General features: G+C 36.4%; 1 protein-coding gene across 1 annotated transcript in view; it reads left to right on the top strand.

Moving 5' to 3' along the window:
• Positions 1–19,796, top strand: part of LOC117102497 (dynein heavy chain 10, axonemal-like) — a 43,942-nt gene that overhangs the window by 10,950 nt on the left and 13,196 nt on the right. The window contains exons 18-59 of the mRNA XM_033242789.1: positions 455–730; positions 844–946; positions 1,086–1,264; positions 1,436–1,647; positions 1,984–2,140; positions 2,378–2,611; positions 2,774–2,896; positions 3,046–3,279; positions 3,540–3,763; positions 4,180–4,348; positions 4,487–4,587; positions 4,988–5,171; positions 5,455–5,589; positions 5,732–5,884; positions 6,162–6,350; positions 6,821–6,967; positions 7,091–7,282; positions 7,518–7,636; positions 7,834–8,128; positions 8,589–8,846; positions 9,414–9,680; positions 10,217–10,432; positions 10,568–10,720; positions 11,170–11,304; positions 11,430–11,828; positions 12,430–12,594; positions 12,901–13,030; positions 13,212–13,403; positions 13,605–13,693; positions 13,825–14,067; positions 14,174–14,371; positions 14,612–14,845; positions 15,060–15,157; positions 15,483–15,648; positions 15,901–16,053; positions 16,251–16,468; positions 16,669–16,890; positions 16,985–17,132; positions 17,474–17,609; positions 17,939–18,093; positions 18,210–18,428; positions 19,254–19,527. Of these exons, the coding sequence (XP_033098680.1) occupies positions 455–730; positions 844–946; positions 1,086–1,264; positions 1,436–1,647; positions 1,984–2,140; positions 2,378–2,611; positions 2,774–2,896; positions 3,046–3,279; positions 3,540–3,763; positions 4,180–4,348; positions 4,487–4,587; positions 4,988–5,171; positions 5,455–5,589; positions 5,732–5,884; positions 6,162–6,350; positions 6,821–6,967; positions 7,091–7,282; positions 7,518–7,636; positions 7,834–8,128; positions 8,589–8,846; positions 9,414–9,680; positions 10,217–10,432; positions 10,568–10,720; positions 11,170–11,304; positions 11,430–11,828; positions 12,430–12,594; positions 12,901–13,030; positions 13,212–13,403; positions 13,605–13,693; positions 13,825–14,067; positions 14,174–14,371; positions 14,612–14,845; positions 15,060–15,157; positions 15,483–15,648; positions 15,901–16,053; positions 16,251–16,468; positions 16,669–16,890; positions 16,985–17,132; positions 17,474–17,609; positions 17,939–18,093; positions 18,210–18,428; positions 19,254–19,527 (7,894 nt within the window). The remainder of the gene's footprint in view (positions 1–454; positions 731–843; positions 947–1,085; positions 1,265–1,435; positions 1,648–1,983; positions 2,141–2,377; positions 2,612–2,773; positions 2,897–3,045; positions 3,280–3,539; positions 3,764–4,179; positions 4,349–4,486; positions 4,588–4,987; positions 5,172–5,454; positions 5,590–5,731; positions 5,885–6,161; positions 6,351–6,820; positions 6,968–7,090; positions 7,283–7,517; positions 7,637–7,833; positions 8,129–8,588; positions 8,847–9,413; positions 9,681–10,216; positions 10,433–10,567; positions 10,721–11,169; positions 11,305–11,429; positions 11,829–12,429; positions 12,595–12,900; positions 13,031–13,211; positions 13,404–13,604; positions 13,694–13,824; positions 14,068–14,173; positions 14,372–14,611; positions 14,846–15,059; positions 15,158–15,482; positions 15,649–15,900; positions 16,054–16,250; positions 16,469–16,668; positions 16,891–16,984; positions 17,133–17,473; positions 17,610–17,938; positions 18,094–18,209; positions 18,429–19,253; positions 19,528–19,796) is intronic.

The raw sequence follows: 19,796 nt of genomic DNA, 5'->3' as shown, positions 1-19,796 counted from the left end.
GAGGCTCTGACCTTTGAGCTTCCCCAGTGTGCTGTTTTCAACCCCAAGTTGTATTGTGAGATCAGGGTTTTAGATTATCATCTCCAATCCAATCCAATCAGAACATTTGTAAAGTGCCTTTTCTTGCAGATACGAAGCGCTGCACCCCACATATTTAGGCACCTCACAACCCACAAGCAGCAGTGATCATTGCCTAACCCAAGCACAGAACAAGTAAACAAATCAAAAGAAGCAGTGGCAAAGTTTGGAATCATAAATAAATAATACAATAAATAAAATAAGAATAAAAGTAGGATAATTAGTTTAAGAGGCGAGTCTTTAAGTTAGACCTAAACACAGCCACAGATAGTGAAGATCATACTACAGTATGACAAATGTGCTGCATTTTCTCTGCTCAATGGGAAAAACTCCTACTGCATGCAAGAGCATTTATCATTCCTCTCTTCTTTTATAGGCTTTGGCTTCTGACTTGAAAAAGTCACCAGATACTCTCGAAGACCTCAAGTTTGTCCTGAAAATCATCGCTGACATTAGAGCCATGTCCCTGGAAGTGGAGCTCCGCATCACTGACATCATAGAGCGGTATCGGACACTAGGCATGTACGACATCTCAGTGACTGAAGAAGAGACAGAGCTGTGTGGCAGGATCATGCAGATGTGGCACGACCTCTTTCTGGAGTCTAAACATGTGGATGCTAGTTTGATAGTTGTCAAGAAAAAGTTTACAGAAGTAAGGGCTCATACTCTAGTATACATTAATTTTTAATGAAAAGAACAAATCTTAATTTGAAAATAGGTTTGCCATTTCGTATCCTTTTAAATGGATTTTTGATTGTTTAATAGATAACACTTGATCACATTGGAGGATTTGGCTCAGAACTTTCAAGCTTCCAGGATAAATTCAAAATGGAAGGACCTGGAGCTGTTGGTAACGATCTTGACAAAGGTAGGGCATCGCTCTTGATAATACACAAAATAAACAATCATAATATTGAATATTATAGTATTTTTAGCTTTATCTGTATTTGGTCGTTTTGTTTGTTGGTCTTGATTTTATTACGTATTTGTTGTTCCATCACCTAAAGGTCTTGAATTGCTTGAGAAGTACAAGAAAGAGCTGGCAGCCTACGATAAAGACAGGCAGGAGCTGGCCAATGCTGAGAAGCTGTTTGATCTTCCAATCACGTCCTACCCAGAACTAATACAGGTCCAGAAAGAGATGAATGGACTGGACCAAATTTACACCATCTACAAGGAACAAAAAGTAACTTGCATTCACTGCATTGCTTATGCTGTGTACTTTGTGAAAATTTATTTTTTATTTATTTATTTTTTTAATTAATACATACAGGGTGGGAAAGATCATTAATAATAAACAATAACCAAATCCAATCACTCTTGATAATAAGTTTACTTTTACCTTGGTATTGCTTAGGCTGCAAGGGAAGAATGGTCACAGACATTATGGGCCAATCTGAATGTCAATCACCTAGTCGATGGAATTGATGGCTTCATCAAATCTCTCAAGAAACTTTCGAGAGATGTCAAAAATACACCGACATCGCGTATGGTGGAAGGCCGCATGAAGGAGTTTAAAGATTCCATTCCATTGTTTGTTGACCTAAAAAATGAAGCCTTAAGAGAAAGGTAATTTGCATACTTATAGTGATAGTCCAGCTTGCTGATATTATAATGAGGTGTGGCTGCTATGCCTGTGGAAAATTTTACATCCTTTGCTTTTCATCACCTGGATGAGGCCACTGATCATTGGGTTTAAATACACCCCATGAAAATCACATTATAAAAGGCAATGCCAGTTTCATAAGCTTTGCCTGAAGATTGTCTTGTTTTTTACATCTGGTATTTTTGTTTTTGCATTATCTTATAATATTATTTCAAAATGTCAATATTTTTAATAGAAAAATACATAAATAATAATATGAGCTGTATTACAATTTTTATGGTATATTTGTCCACCTGTAGGCATTGGAAAGAATTGATGCAGAAGACAGGTAAATCCTTTGACATGAACCCTGAGACATTCACCCTAGACAACCTTTTTGCAATGGAGCTTCACAACTATAAAGATGTGATAGCTGATATTGTGACCAGTGCCTCCAAGGAGTTAAGCATAGAGAAGGTAAGATACTACAGATACTCACACTTTAAAATAAATACTTTACCTTGCAAATCTTTGTCTCAATAATAAATAATTCAATCACAGAATGCCTGCAGCATCAATCACAAAAACGTATAGTGCTGAGTATCCATATATGATGTGCAATGGCAGGGTTTTTAATTGCTTCTTGAAAATCATAATTGATTTATTAATTGAATAATTAAGCTGCTTTGATTGACATGATGGATTTATTTTCAGGGTATCAAAGAAGTGAATGACACGTGGGATCATATGAAGTTCAATGTCGTCGCATACATGAAGGGCACGCATGAGCGAGGCAAGATTCTTGGTGCGGTAGATGACGTGATGCAGATTTTGGATGACAATGCCATGAACCTTCAAAGTATGTCAGCCTCCAGGTTCATTGGACCATTCCTCAGCACAGTGCAAACTTGGGAGAAGAGTCTCTCATTGATAGGAGAGGTTCTTGAGGTAAGAATGAAAGGCCAGAGAAATTGACCTTGTTTTATTTATTGGGGTTTTTTTTAAGGTGAATCATTTAACAAAAGGCAGAAGATAAATTTAGTAACGACTTTTTTATATTTTTTTATGTATTTAACTTCCTGGGGTTTCTTTCTTTTTTTTTTTGCATAGGTCTGGTTGGTGGTTCAGCGGAAGTGGATGTATCTGGAGAGCATCTTCATTGGTGGTGATATCAGATCACAGTTACCAGAGGAAGCCAAGAAGTTTGACAGTATTGATAAGATGTTCAAAAAGGTAGGTACAACATTAACAAGTGGCTACTAACTTGCATAAATTTCAACTCTGAAAACTTTTGACCTTCCTTGGAATTATTTAAATATTATTTATCTTACAGCAAGTCCAATGCAAGGGGAGATTCTAAATTATAATTCTTTTTTTACCAGATCATGCAAGAGACTGCCAATAACCCAAAGATCAAGGATGCCTGCCATGCTACCAATCGACTGCAGGATCTGGAAATGATCAGTACTGGTCTTGAGAAATGTCAGAAGAGCCTGAACGACTATCTGGACTCCAAGAGGAATGCCTTCCCTCGCTTCTTCTTCATCTCTGACGATGAACTGTTGTCTATACTTGGAAGCAGTGATCCATCTTGTGTACAGGAACACATGATCAAGGTAGGATCTTATACTGTTTTTTTTGTTTTTTTGGGGGTTTTTTTTGGTCTTACTTCGAGGAATGACAAATAGCGTACAGAAGGTATCAGATAATAATATAGAAATAAACAGAGAATGAAACTGGACCAGCAGCTCTCTTTTAGTTTAAATACATTTGACTGAAGCAGCACGAGAACTCAAAACCGCGCTCCCCACCCCCCTACTGTTTATGTCAGTGGTAGTATTTTTATTTGAAATCATTTCAATCATTTTTTGACTAGATGTATGACAACATTGCATCGCTGCAGTTTCAACAAGGCAACAACCGTGAAACGTTGGCTATAGCAATGAACTCGGCGGAAGGCGAGCAGATGGTCTTCAGGCAGAACGTGCCTGCTGAGGGGCGTGTAGAAGACTGGATGACTGGCGTCCTGGAAGAAATGAGAAGGACAAACAGACTCATCACCAAAGAGGCCATCTTTAAATACTGTGATGGTAAAACAAGGTACTTGTGAAGTCAATATATGTAGATTAATAACATATATTTATCATTTGTTTTTTATTTTTTTTAGAGATTATCCTTGTCTTTAATAGTATGGTTCTCTTCCTAGGGTTTTTATTTTTTAGATATGAGTGACAAAAGAGAATATCATCTTTCAAATTTATTTATCATCTTTCAAATTTAATTACCCCCTTCCCTAATTTTCTACCTGTTACTAGGAAGTAGCACCGGAAACTTGCATATGCAACTAGATCATGCACATTCTAAGATATTTATGTTGTGTCCATTCCTGAATGTCCCTCATCTATGATTTCCATGGCATTCCTCTAACACCTTCTAATTTGCCTTCTACAAGAAAATTTTGCAATCCCCTGTTCTTTAAATAATTGAAAATAAATAAATAACTTATGTAATTACAGAGTAGAGTGGATGTACATGTACCAAGGTATGGTAGTGCTGGCAGCTAACCAGGTGTGGTGGACGTGGGAGGTGGCGGATGTATTCAACAAAGTGAAACTGGGTGATAAAATGGCAATGAAGAATTACGCCAAGAGGATGCATAAACAGATTGATGATCTAGTCGTTCAGGTAAAAAGAAAATGTTCCCTTCAGTCTTATATTCATTAGTTCTTTAAAATAATAATCTTACCTCCGAAATTCTTTCTGTAATACTTGTGTTTTTAAAATGATATAGTTGTTTTATTATGTTTTTATAATATATTTCAGGTGCGTTCACCATTGTCTAAAAATGATCGATCCAAGTTCAATTCTGTGCTGATTATTGATGTCCATGCTAGAGATATCATTGATGGGTTTGTTAGGGACAGGTAAAATTACTTTTATGTCATCGATATATATTTTCATTATCATCATCATCATTCTAATCTTGCTTCTGCAGCAGTCTAATTTTTCAGTATATGCCGTAGCTGGAGATAAACTAGCTATTACAAATTCTCTTTTGTGAGAACACCCCTCATAAATTTATGGAAGAGTTGTTCTCTAGTATGTTGCATAAATTACCCTGCATCCAACCATACATCCTCATTCTCTTTCACAGTGCGATACATGTAATAAGCTATAGTGATAACAACTTTCAAGTAATACAAAATATTTGTAAGATCGAAAAAGGAACAATAGATTTACGTAGATATTGCTGCTTTTTCATCTCTGCGAAGAAGAAAAAAATATATCATTTTAAATTTAATCTGATTTGCTTTCACACTCTAGCATTTTGAATGAGCGCGAGTTTGAGTGGGAGAGTCAGTTGCGATTTTTCTGGGATCGTGAACCAGACGAGCTGAACATCAGACAGTGTACGGGAACGTTCGGTTATGGGTACGAATACATGGGCTTGAATGGGCGTCTTGTCATCACACCATTAACTGACAGAATCTACCTCACACTAACACAGGTAAGCATGTCTGCTGTCTGCTAAAATATATTACATTTTTTTTAGTTTATGAGTTACTTTGTCTATTTCTTACCTATATGAGAACTATATGCCCAGTTTCTATTCAGTGGTAGTTAATTATAAACAATGAAATCATCCATTCAGTGTGTTTATAGATTATAATGAACCTGCTATTTCCACATATCCCATGTATGCAAAAGACATGGCTTTTCTTTATTTTCGACATTTTTATTTTGTTTTTTGTGTGTTAATTGACCATACCTCTATGTCAATCATTTTGTAGGCCTTGTCGATGCAACTTGGTGGTGCCCCAGCTGGTCCTGCAGGAACAGGTAAGACTGAGACAACCAAGGATTTAGCCAAGGCTCTCGGTCTCCTCTGTGTTGTCACCAACTGTGGGGAGGGCATGGATTATAAGGTAAACCAATGATTATTGGAAGTTTTAATTATTTATTATTATTAATTTTTTCATGGCAGAAACCCTGCCTTTTTTTTTTAACTAGATCCAGCTTAACATACAGTTAATTATGAAAATTTAATCTGTTTTTTCTGATTCTTAGGCTGTAGGAAAAATCTTCTCTGGTCTCGCTCAGTGCGGTGCCTGGGGTTGCTTTGATGAGTTCAACCGTATTGATGTTTCTGTCCTGTCTGTCATCTCGTCACAGATTCAGACCATTAGAAATGCTCTTATTCACAACCTCAAGAAATTCCATGTAAGTAAATGATGTACCGCAACTATATTTGTTGGATACTCTTTTGCTGGCCATACATATATACAAGGTACCTTCATTTGTGATGCATATTCTACATGTTTTAATATAATAGGTACCCCCATTGTCTATCAGATGCTTTGACCATTGCTAGTATATAACCTAACAAAGTTAGGTGGAGGTAGCTGGAGTAAATAAGAGAATTTTCAACACCACTAACCCTCTATAAGCTGCTGAGTACTTTACCGAGTTTTAACAAATTAACTCTTTTATCTTATAGTTTGAAGGTGCTGAGATCACCATGGACAATCGTATGGGTATCTTCATCACGATGAACCCTGGCTATGCTGGAAGGACAGAGCTTCCGGAGTCAGTGAAAGCCCTTTTCAGACCTGTTGTTGTCATCGTACCAGATCTGAATCAAATTTGTGAGATCATGTTGTTTTCTGAGGGATTCCTTCTTGCAAAGGTAAGAAGGAGTTATCATTCAGTATACAATTACTTTACATCCATTAGCATAAGAAATGACAACAGCACTTTTAGGAATAAAATTTATTGATTCTAGCTTTCATCCACACAGTGGACTTCATCAGGGAACAGTTGACTTCACAGTTTCCTGTTTGGACGAAAGCTAGCGTCAATAAATTTGATATAAGTTTAAAAGTGCTGTTGTCATTTCTTATATCGTTTTATAGCAGACTAACCCTGCTACACCTTTTATTCATCTTTACACACATTCAAATTTGATTGATTTATGTTTATTTAATGATGTTTGAATATAAATATAAATATAGTAACTGCAGAGTTATTGAGTTAAATTAGGAGGACCAAGGGATTCTTGTTTGTTTCTTTATTGCTTCAATCAATTATTACAGGCTACAGTGATTCCCACAATTTTCTATGTGCATTTATCTCTTTTATTGCTATTTTTGTGTCTAGGTTCTAGCCAAGAAAATGACCGTCCTCTACAAGCTAGCAAAGGAACAGTTATCCAAGCAGTACCATTATGATTTCGGTCTGCGAGCCCTCAAGTCTGTGCTCGTCATGGCAGGAGAGTTGAAGAGAGGTTCTCCAGATTTGCCAGAGGTAAAAAGATGTCTACTTCTGCTAAAAAGACAATAAGATTACCATGCTGTTTGGTATAAACAATTTCGTCAATTTGTATATAAAACAATTAATCATCTTCATTTAACAATATACTCTTTCTAGGATGTGGTGCTAATGCGAGCCCTTCGTGATATGAATTTACCCAAGTTTGTGTTTGAAGATGTACCGCTCTTCCTTGGGTTAATCTCGGATCTTTTCCCAGGGTTAGACTGCCCTCGTGTGCGCTATCCGAATTTCAATGATGCTGTAGAACAAGTGCTAGAGGAAAACAACTATGTGCTGCTGCCTGATCAGGTGAGGTGTTGACACGTATCAAAGAATTTCATTTTTAAATTTGAATATTATGTTGCTTGCTGCTTTAAACACCAAAGTTGGGTTAAAATATTGTAAGTACTGTATTTTGAAATTTGAGCCTAATAATATATTATTAGAATAACATAGTTTAACTTACTTTTATGATTCTTAGTGGATAAAGCTGTATAATAAACATTATTGTCTGATATTAAATACCTATCATTTTTATCTGTAGGTTGATAAAGTTGTGCAGATGTATGAGACGATGCTGACGAGGCATACCACTATGATAGTGGGTCCAACAGGTGGAGGCAAGTCAGTTGTTATCAACACCTTAGCACAGTCACAAACGAAGTAAGTTCTCATATATTTTATACTTGTATTGATGATGAACATTATATTGTAACAGATGTGATAATTATGTTTGTTTGTTTAAGCAAAAGCATATATCCCCTTATTCAGGTATTTAATGGTAATTTATTAATATTTGTCATGATACATTGACTACTACAAATGTAATAAAAGGTCTACAATTTTTTTTCCACCATTAGACTTGGACTAGCCACCAAAATCTACATCATGAACCCAAAGGCTATGACAGTCATTGAGCTTTACGGTATCTTAGATCCGGTGACCCGTGACTGGACCGATGGCCTGCTGTCCAACATCTTCCGAGATATCAACAAACCAACGGACAAGAATGAACGCAAGTACATCCTGTTTGACGGAGATGTTGATGCCCTCTGGGTTGAGAACATGAACTCTGTGATGGACGACAACAGATTGCTGACTTTGGCAAATGGAGAGAGAATCCGTCTTCAAAAACACTGTGCTCTATTGTTTGAGGTAACTAAGTTCTTTATTTTGTGCTATTTCCAATTATTAATATTTCATTATTGTATTTATTTTTATTTAATGCATTCCTGGCTTTCTTCTTTTTCTTGATGTAGATTGTTATTACTATTATTTTTATTTTGTTATTTTTATTAGTAATTTTTAATTATTATGTTAATTATTAGTATTGTTATCTATCCAACTCCTTGTTCTCTTACCCCTTCAGTACATTGTTATTTATAGGTACCAGCTCCATTCAAATTTGATTACAGTTAAACTTGCCTAAGTCGAATCCAAAATGCCATTGAAATATTGTTGACTTAGATAAAATTATATTACAGATTGTTAATCAATGGAAAACACAGCAATTTGACATTTAAAATAAGATCGACTTAGAATTTATTCGACTTAGGCACAGTCGACTTAGGCAAGTTTAACTAATAATTTTTTTCCCCATTTGTTTCGTCTCCAGGTGTCTGATCTACAGTATGCATCTCCAGCCACAGTATCTCGCTGTGGTATGGTTTACGTTGACCCCAAGAACCTTGGCTACAACCCTTACTGGACCAAGTGGGTGAACAGTCGTACCAACAAGAAAGAACAGGAGGACTTAATGAGGTTATTCAACAAGTATGTTCCTCCAGCCTTAGACATGATCGTAGAGGGCGTTGTGGATGGCAAGCAGGGGGAAAAGCTGAAGACAATTGTGCCATTAACAACTCTCAATATGGTATGTGGAATTGCTTTAATTGTTATAATCTGGTAGAAATGAAATTATAATAATATATATAAATATGCAATATAGATGTGCAATCTGTAAAATTGTACAATGGTATATGAGTAAAAATAGAATGACTAGTCAATTATTTATTTTGAAATTAAGAAATATGGAGTGTAGCTTTAACCTGTATTCCTTCCTATGCTATGGGGTCTTGGGCTGGATACATCAACAGCAAACAATTTCATAATAACAAAGCACTCTTAAATGCTGAGTCAGGAGGAACAATTTTATTGTTATTTAGGGTTGTAGCAGGGGAGTTCAAGGCATAGGATTTGCATCTTTCGATTGACATGTTGCATGGCATTGTAGGACACCTAATGAAATGGAAGAGAAAAATAAAGGCTTGCTAAATAAAAGCTCAAATTATGTTTTATTTTACTTAAATATACTTCTGAGATACCAACACAGCTCCTGTTATCTCTAGAGAAGTATACCCAAAAGGATTTTTGTGCTTCTATATTTTGAAGTATTTTTCAGAAGCTGAAGTTTCTCACTGTCCTTTTTTTGTGTCTTTAGGTTACCCAGCTAAGCAGAATGCTTGATGCTGTCTTGGACAAAGAAAACCTTGAATCTGATGTCATTGAGGCCCACTTCCTCCAGGCCCTGACATGGTCACTTGGTGCTGGTCTTCTGGAAGATGGCCGGGTGAAATTTGATGGCTTCATCAAATACCTGGCCTCAATGACTTCGGTAACCGATGATGGCGTGGATGCTAAATCCGGGGAGATACCAGCCCAATTGGATACACTGTTTGAGTATCACTTTGATGGTGAAAAGAAAGTGGTAAGTTGTTTATTCCAATGCTTATATATCTTCTTTTTTGATAAATAAATGCTACTTGGCCCCTCCCCCTCAGTTTTTGCCAGAAAAATGAACATTGTAAGATTTGCCAACAAAATTAATTACTCCCATCAGTCTGTTTGTAATTTTAAAACCACTGGCCATTTAAAAGCAATGCATTTAACAAACTTTTTACATTCGTAATAAATACACTGAGCATTTAAATAAAAATAACAATCACATGGATAGAAGCATTACCCATTAGTGTGTGTTGTGATTATAATTGTATCTCTGGTCTGGGTTTGAAAAAAATATTTTCCCCCCCCCCCCTAAAATTTTACCTTGCCCTTCACTTTCCCCCCAGATTTTAGACTTTGGCACTGCCACTTGTAAGACACAATACATAACCTACTTCATTCTGTATTAATAACAAAAAATAATATATTAATGTAAATTAATAAATCTAAATTTTAAAAAATAATATACACTAGTTTATAAAGTATATATAAATGTTTTTCAATCATTTTCTGATCCACTAGTGGATTCCATGGAGTCGTTTGGTACCAAAGTACATCCACGACCCAGACAGGCGATTTAATGAGATCCTGGTGCCGACGGTGGATACAGTCCGCAGTACCTGGCTTCTGGAGATGATGACCAAGATCAAACATCCAGTTGTGTTTGTAGGAGATACTGGAACATCTAAGACTGCTACCATCCAAGACTTCTTAAGGAACATGGACCAAGATGCACATGTAATTATTATGTTTATTATTCTTGTGTGTTATTGTAGGTGGTACGGTATTTCATTATTTCATTTGTAAAATATGAATGAAACATCTATAGATCGGATGTAGACATGTGACTTATGTAACTGTTCCCATTCACAGCTCATTCTGAACATCAACTTCTCCTCAAGAACCACTTCCATGGACTTGCAGAGAAACCTTGAAGCCAACGTTGAGAAACGTACCAAAGACACCTACGGGCCGCCACCAGGCAAACACTTGCTGGTCTTCATGGATGATATGAATATGCCTCAGGTAGGCCAAACGTTAATTCAGAAGCATGGTTTATCGTAGCTAATCCCTTAGCACAAAGGCAGCTCCTTATGTGTACACCGTAGAATAGAGAATGAGGACTTTTGTTAGGAAGACGGTACGTACTTGGTGCCTTGGGTTGGACTGTTCTGTTGTTTCGAAGGGGTGTTCCGTTTTGGGAACGATGGCAATTAATCGGTTTATCCAGATAAATATCTCACTCATAGACTACCAACGTCATGATTGATGTATGTATTTAAGGTTACACATTGGATTACTCCCGTTACACATAGCTGAGTGACGTGTATTTAGGTAAACTGAGGCCTTGGCTATCGTCAGTCTCTAGTTCCCAACCTGCATTTATTAGCTACCTAACTAGGATAAATTAGCTATTTTATATTATTATATTTATATTTTTTATATTATTAATTGTAATCATTATCGCTTTTTAGGTGGATGAGTACGGTACCCAGCAGCCCATTGCCCTATTGAAGCTGCTGCTAGAGAAAGGTGGGATGTACGACAGAGGCAAAGACCTCATCATGAAATACATTAGAGACATTGGCTACATTGCATCCATGGGAAAGGTATGGAAAGAGCTTGTTGCTTATTGATAAATGTGAATGTTCATAATGTTGCAATGTTTTTGAACCCTTGGACTACAAATCTAACATGTGAATTGTAAACTGTCATTCTGTATGTTTTTTTGCAGGCTGGAGGTGGGCGTAACGAAGTGGATCCCCGCTTCATCTCGCTCTTTAGCGTATTCAACATCACTTTCCCATCTGACGATTCCCTCAAGAACATCTACTGCTCTATCTTGGCAGGCCATCTTCAGTCATTTGATGAATCCATCCAGTCCATAGCGCCAAAGATCACACAGGCCACACTGGATCTCTACAAGCAGGTCATCGTAGATTTGCCACCAACGCCCTCCAAGTTCCACTACATCTTCAACCTGCGTGACCTCTCCCGTGTATGCCAGGGCTTGCTGCTGACAACACCCGATCGGTTTTCAACACCGGCATCTTTTGTGCGTGTATGGCGCAACGAATGCTTGCGAGTATTCTATGACAGGCTTATCAATGACCAGGATAAGACACATGTTGCAGTAAGTGCGATTTGATATAATTTTTATCACATGAACAAATACTTTATCCTAAATAGTTAAAATGCATATGTAGTGATACGTTAATTAAATGTGCACTATAAAAACAAAACAAAAAATATTAAAACCAAACATTTGTTTTCGATTTGTAATTCTTACTAATGATACAAATTATAGTTTTTGGAAATATATTAAAATAAAATCACAACTAAAAGTTTAAAATATTTTCTACAATTGCTTTGCTTATGAAGTGATTACATATCTAAGTCTATTTTGTGAATAATTACCTGGATAAACGTAATAAATTTTTAAAAAATGAAGTATCCTTTGGAACTTTCTCTCACTCTCCCAGTAACATTTATTTTGTAATGGTCATAAGAAAACATACATATGAAAACTTATTATATAATTTCTTAAAATAAAAAAAATTAAGTTATAACAGACTTGCAGGTGAAAAATGCGAAATTAGACCATCACAGGGACCAAAACTAGATGTAGAACTTGTTTCATATTGACCCCTAAGTATCTCGTCATAGACTAACAACATCACTACTGATTTGTTTAATATAACATTGTACACAAACAACATATTATTTTTTGCTAGGCTCTCACCAAGAACCTTGTGGATGAGCACTTCAGGGAGTATGCTGAGCATGCTATGACGGAACCATTACTGTTTGGTGACTACAGAACCGCTCTTGATATAGCAGAGCCTAGGCTGTATGAGGACATACAGGACTACGATGCTGCCAAGGCTCTCTTCCAGGAGGTAATAGAAACAAGATTCATATGCCCTTTGGCCTAGAAAATGTACCTACTCTCTTTCGATTTTCATATTCTGTTTTGGGAATTGTTTACCGGGAAAAACTTTTTACCACATTCTGGTATTTAGTAAGTCCTTTACCTTTAACAGCGGAAGGAGAATGAGGATGATTACATAATATGTATCTATTATATACCATAGGACTGATTCATTCCAGGATTTGAGCCAGATTTTTTTGGTTGGTAGGCAAGCCCCTTTTAGTGTGCTGCAGTGCAGAAATATTTTAACCAAATTTGTTTAATTGCTTTTTAGATTCTCGAAGAATATAATGATAGTCATACACCCATGAATCTAGTTCTCTTTGAGGATGCTCTCGACCATTTGACCAGAATTCACCGTGTCATCAGAATGGACCAAGGTCATGCTCTCTTAGTTGGAGTTGGTGAGTAGTCAACTGCAGTCTCTTCCCAAATTGTTGATATTTTTTGATAATCTGCAAATCAGCCTATTTGTACAGTGATATTAGATTTAAGTCCAATCTTTATTCATTTTTTATATTCATGCATAATTTTAGTTGGATACCTGGTGGTTTAATGTAGATTTGCGTACTTTGCGTATTACAGGTGGTAGTGGCAAGCAGTCCTTAACCAAGTTGGCAGCATTTACGGCTGGTTGTGAGGTATTTGAAATTACTCTTAGTAGAGGCTATGACGAAAACAATTTCAGGGACGATCTCAAAGTACTGTACAACAAACTGGGTATTGAAAAGAAGAAGACCGTTTTCCTCTTCACAGATCAACATGTAGCGCAAGAAGGTATACTATAGTTTGGGTTTTTTCCCTTTCAGGTATTCATGACCCTATTTGTAAAATAGTGGTTATGAAATTTACCTTCCGTTACTATAATAGTGATAGTTACAAATCATTCAGCATCAAGGTTGTCTTTGCAATTGAACATTAAGATTGTTTTTATAACTTAGGTTAAAGGTCATTGATTGTTGTTTTTTTTTTTAATAGGATTCCTTGAGTTAATAAACAATATGTTGACATCGGGAATGGTTCCTGCACTCTTCCCAGATGATGAGAAGGAAGCCATTATTGGCCAGGTAAATGCCTGCTCTGTATAATGTAAAACATACTTAACTCTAATATATATTATAAAAATTTTCACCTGATGTACATCACATAGTTTAAATGTGAAAATGAAATTAAATAATGATATGACAATTATTTTCAGATGAGGGATGAGGCTAAGAAAGCTGGCATTGGCCCAGCCCGTGAAGCAATTTGGCAGTACTTCATTTCACAGTGTACCAACAACCTGCACATTGTGCTGGCCATGTCTCCAGTTGGCGATGTCCTTCGCACACGTTGCCGTAACTTCCCTGGCCTCGTCAACAACTGCTCCATCGACTGGTTCATGCCTTGGCCTGAGCAGGCCCTGCTGGCTGTGGCTTCGGTGTTCTTAGGCAATGATGATGTAAGTACCTTAATCAGTCCCAATTGTCTATTTGATAGTCTGAGCATTAATCCTTCCATGAAAACTTAAACATACTGAAAGCTCTACCATATTTTGTTCCCCTTAGGTTAAGAACATTCCAGATGATCATCGGGACAACATTGTGAAGCATGTTGTGTTTGTGCACATGTCTGTTGGAGACGCCAGTGTGAAATTCTTGCAGAAGCTACGAAGAAGTAATTACGTCACACCAAAGAACTACTTGGATTTCATCAACACTTACCTCAGACTCTTAGATGAGAAGAATGAGTATATCTTAGCGCAGGTATGAATATATACTGGTAAAATCATAATTGTCTATTGTCTATTTTATAAATAATTACCTGGATAAATTGACTATTAAAAATACTCCCCTATGAAGAAAATAGAACAGTCCATCAGAGAGAGCCACATTATTTCTAGTATAATTTTATTTTTATGGTAATTATAATCAGTATTTGGTATGTTACTGTTTTATATATACACTATTATTATAGTCATATACTTGTATTGTTGGCATCTTTAGTGTAATCGTCTTGGTGGTGGAATGGCCAAGCTGGCCGAGGCCAGTGAACAGCTAAATGAACTGAATGAGAAGCTGGCCATCCAGAAGGTTGCCGTTACAGAAAAGACTGAGGCTTGTGAGAAGCTGCTGGAAGTTATCTCATCACGCACATCACAGGCAACTGAGAAGAAACAGGCAGCTATTGCCAAAAGTAAAGAGATTGAAGAACAATCAAAAGTTATTTCAGTTGAAAAGGTAATGGTTTTCATATTAACCAAAATATGTTACATGTCTTTTTGAATATTTAAATCAATGGAATCATTCATCTCAACCTGGTATAGATAAATATGCATTAGCAAAATAATTAGTTGTATGTATTTGAAGTAAATTCCTGGTTTTGACAGTGTCTAACCATCAATCTAAAATTCGACTACTGACTTTCACAAATGTTTTCTTTACCAAATTCTAGAAAGATGCTGAGGATTCGCTAGCAGAAGCCTTGCCGGCTTTGGAAGCTGCCCGAGATGCCCTGTCAGACCTTGACAAATCAGATGTTACTGAAATCAGGTAGGGTTTCACTTTTTCACGCATTGCTTGCATCTTCATCAGTTAAAAGCTAAAGCAAGTGTTCCCCTCAGTTATATTCATTCATATAGCTTTGGTGTGTTTTTTATAACATAGGCAACCCTCTATATAACAACATGGTCAAAAAAGTCAATTCATCAAAAGAGAGTTATATCAAATATATGTATTTCTACTATGTAGCAGTAATCAGTGTAGACAACAGTTACATAAATTTAATGTGGAGTTCAATTATTGCATTTACTGATCTTCCTCTTACTACTTACATGAATGTGTAACAGGTAAATTATACTCATTTTCTAATTACCAGAGCATTTGCTAAACCGCCTAAGCAGGTACAAGTCGTTTGTGAATGTATTGTTGTTCTGCGTGGCATCCGAGAAGTCTCTTGGAAGTCTGCCAAAGGAATGATGTCAGAAGCTAACTTTCTGAAGTCACTGACAGAGATGGATGTTGATGGTATTACTCAGACACAGGTGGGTGAATGAAGAAATGAAGTTTTCAACTGATATACATTGTAATGGAATTTTCATTAGCTAAACTGTTTCTACTGTAAGCCACAGAATGTGTAGGCTTCCAACACAATAGTCATATATGTTTGTCTCTTCAGATCTAAATAAATTCTTTTTCTGCATCAAGTGTCCAGGGAAACACAGGTGCTTAGGGATTGTGGTATTATTAATCTAACAAAATAAAACTGCAATTTCAGTTATCTTTTTGAAACACAGACAAAGACTGTGAGAAATTTCCTGAAAGAAATGGACACATCCCTGGATGAGATGAACAAGATCTCAAAAGCAGGAGCTGGGCTGTTCAAGTTTGTCACCGCTGTCATGGGTTATTGCGCCGTGGCCAAGGAGATCAAACCCAAAAGAGAAAAGGTAAGCTTTTAAGCTTCGTAGTTTAACTATAATAATCAACACATCTCAAGAGTAATAAAACTTCAGGGCACTGTATAATAAGTATCATTTGGATAAATTAATGTATGCATCTTAAATTTTAATCATGTACACAATATACATACCAAATATAAATATTCATGTTTTCTTTAATGATATCTATTTTGTGTTTTTTCCAGGTTGCACGTCTTGAAAAGGTATTTCATCAGGCCAAGCGTGATCTGGACCGCATCAATAAGGAGGTAGGTACATTAGAAGAAGAGCTTGCAGCTCTAGGCCGGCAATATGAAGAGGCTATGAGGGAGAAGCAGGAGCTGCAAGAGGAGGCCGAGATCATGGAGAGGCGACTCATTGCTGCTGATAAGCTCATCTCTGGCTTGGGCTCAGAAAATGTCAGGTATTTACATTTTCATTTTAATGTTTAACATTCATTAATATTTTATGTTCTAAATTTCTGTTCGTAAAGCCAGTGTGAAGTGCTTTCTCAGAACATTTCAAATTGTCATACAACTCTTTGTCAACTAACTTTTTGTCAGCTGACAGGAGCATATTAAATTTGGTTTGATTATAATATATAACTTTTTTTTCTTTTTACAGATGGACAAAGGATCTCGAAGAATTGAAGCTTCGTAGAGTACGCTTGCTCGGTGACTGTCTCATCTCGTCCGCTTTCCTGAGCTACGTTGGAGCCTTTACATGGGACTTCCGTAATCGACTAATCTATGTTGAATGGCTCAATGACATGAAAGAGCGTGGAATACCGCTTAGCGATCCATTCCGTGTAGAATCATTGCTAACAGATGATGTTGAAATCAGCAAGTACGATCACATTTTGTAATAAATTTTTCCTGTCAATTGTGCCTTTTATCTCAACCAATTTCAAACATTTTATTTATTATTTTTTTCTCTACAGATGGGGCTCTGAAGGACTTCCTCCAGATGAGCTCTCCATTCAGAATGGTATCCTAACAACGAGAGCAAGTCGTTTCCCACTCTGTATTGACCCACAGCAACAAGCTCTTAACTGGATCAAGAAGAAAGAAGAACCTAATAATCTTAAGGTATGAATTGCTTTAACTTATCAGGATTTCCAGGCATACGTATATCGTTCATGCTCAATATTTTTCAGTAATGTCATTATCCTTATCTTTGACATAATTGTCATCTAATCATCATTATCATTATGATGATAAAGTAGTAGTAAACTATCCTGTTATCATAGTAATCTTCATAATCAAAATTGTAAGGATAATTATAACATCAATATATTCATTAACCAAATAAATTGTCTTCATTATCATCATTGTCATCAAAACCTTCTTCTTGTCATTTTATGCATTGTTACAATTATTATGCTCAGATAGGGGTACATATACATGATTTATCACATCTTTTTTTCTAGGTGTGCACGTTCAATGACCCTGACTTCTTGAAGCAGCTTGAGCTTGCTATCAAATATGGCTTCCCATTTCTCTTCCAAGATGTGGACGAGTACATTGATCCAGTCATTGATAATGTCTTGGAGAAGAACATTAAAGGTAAAACAAGGTCTCTTAAAAAATTGATGTGAACATAAGGTTGATGAATATATTTCTTAAGCTATTGTCTACCATTTCATAAATGAGCTATTTTTTAATAATATTAACAGTCCATCCCTGGGCACAGTATATATTCTTGCTAAATATGCATCCTCATTCCCTTTTCTTTATCCTCTAGCAGAGGAAAGTTTGAATAAAATATGAACATTAGGTAATAAATATAATTTGTTGCTATGTCAGATATAAATTAAGTGCTGGAATTGGTTATATATGGCTATAGAAAATAATTTAATTGATAAAAAAAAATGTATCATTATCTGGTTATTCAGGACAAGCAGGACGCGAGTTTATCATGCTTGGTGACAAGGAGGTTGACTATGATCCTAATTTTCGTCTTTACTTGAATACCAAGTTGTCCAACCCAAAGTACACACCTGCAGTGTTTGGTAAGGCAATGGTCATCAATTATACTGTCACACTTAAGGTAAGATCACACGCCAAAAAAGTTGTTAATCTTGAAGATGTGTTTGTTTGATAAGTTTATAACTGGAAAATTAAGTTGCAAGTCATATTATGATTTCACCTCATTATTTAAAACAGGGCTTGGAAGACCAACTTCTGAGCGTCATCGTTGGCTTTGAACGCAAGGAACTGGAAGAGCAACGCGAGCGTCTAATTCAGGAAACAAGTGACAACAAACGTCTCCTGAAAGATCTTGAGGACTCTCTATTGCGTGAGTTGGCCACATCTACAGGCAACATGCTTGACAACACTGAGTTAGTTCAGACACTTGAAGAAACAAAGTCAAAGGCAACAGAGGTAAATATAAATTATTGATAATATTTATAATAATACATGTATCTTAAGCCACTTTTAGCCAGGGCTATGTTACTGCAATATTGCCGGAATCTTCCCTGCATTGTCTTCTGCATGAATAGGTTAGGCTAAACGCAGCTGCAGTACTGGGGTTACACGGCATTTCATATCAGACCTACAATAGTAATATTAATAAGAATTGCCTTTAAGGTGCATTCCTGCATGTGTCTGAAATGAAAGCATATATATCATTCATGCAATATTACTTTATTCAGTCTAAATAAAGATAACAAATTTGACAAATGTTGAGAAAAGGTGAAACAGGTTGTTAGTATAAAATGGTGAATTTGACAGATAAGAAATTTTCCAATGTTCAGGATAATTAGATTAGAAGTAATGAACTAAACAATAATAAAATTTACCCTATTATCCTTAAAACTCATATACATGGTATAATTGGGAGGAGGTAGGGGACTATGCCTACATCAAAACACAGCAAACTGGGGCCCTCGAAAATATTTTATGTAGTGTGTGCAGTAGGCCGGTTATGTCATAAATCTAGGCCTAGCATAATAATTACAGGCAAACTTGAATTTTTGTATACAATTGGCATTACCAATGACATGTAGAGTACGTAATCCATTCATACAGAAAGGCGTTATATTACCGCAATATTACCACAATATTTGTTTTGTTTAAAGGGTACATGCAGGTAAGCATACAAGCATCTTTATTAGCAATATTGCCAGCCCGTCTGTGTGAAAGTGGCTTAGAACCTGTAGCATCTGCAATAGAAGAAACTAAATAAATTTCTTTAAATGTATTTAGGTTTCTGAGAAATTGAAGCTGGCAGCCAAGACAGCAGTGGACATCGACAAGACACGTGATGGTTATCGTCCTGCAGCTAAGCGTGGTGCCATCCTGTTCTTCGTCCTCTCAGAGATGGCTCTCATCAACAACATGTACCAGTACTCGTTAAGCTCATTTTTGGATGTGTTCACACACTCCCTGAGGAAGAGCTTGCCCGACTCCATCTTGCTGAAGCGCTTGGCAAATATCAAGGATGCGCTGACGCATAATGTTTACAACTACGCATGTACAGGTGAGTTGATTAAAGAGGCAGTGTCCTCCAGATACAAAATGCAATACATAGTTAAAGTAGGGCACTTATGAAAAGAATATATCTGTACACCTCAATCCTGTGATTTACAATTACTTAGCTCTTCCTTCATTTATATTTAGACACATTCTGTTTTATAATATTTATGACTGCCAAATAAAAGTATGCTCGTGTTAGGCTCTAACCATATAACTGCCATATAAGGATGAGACATGGCATCAAAATGTCCATATAGGGAATGTGATAACATG

Source organism: Anneissia japonica, unplaced genomic scaffold, assembly GCF_011630105.1.
Source record: "Anneissia japonica isolate Jap-2015-1 unplaced genomic scaffold, ASM1163010v1 scaffold287868_len458714_cov195, whole genome shotgun sequence".
Classification (NCBI taxonomy): domain Eukaryota; kingdom Metazoa; phylum Echinodermata; class Crinoidea; order Comatulida; family Comatulidae; genus Anneissia; species Anneissia japonica.
This window is presented reverse-complemented; position numbering and strand designations above follow the sequence as displayed.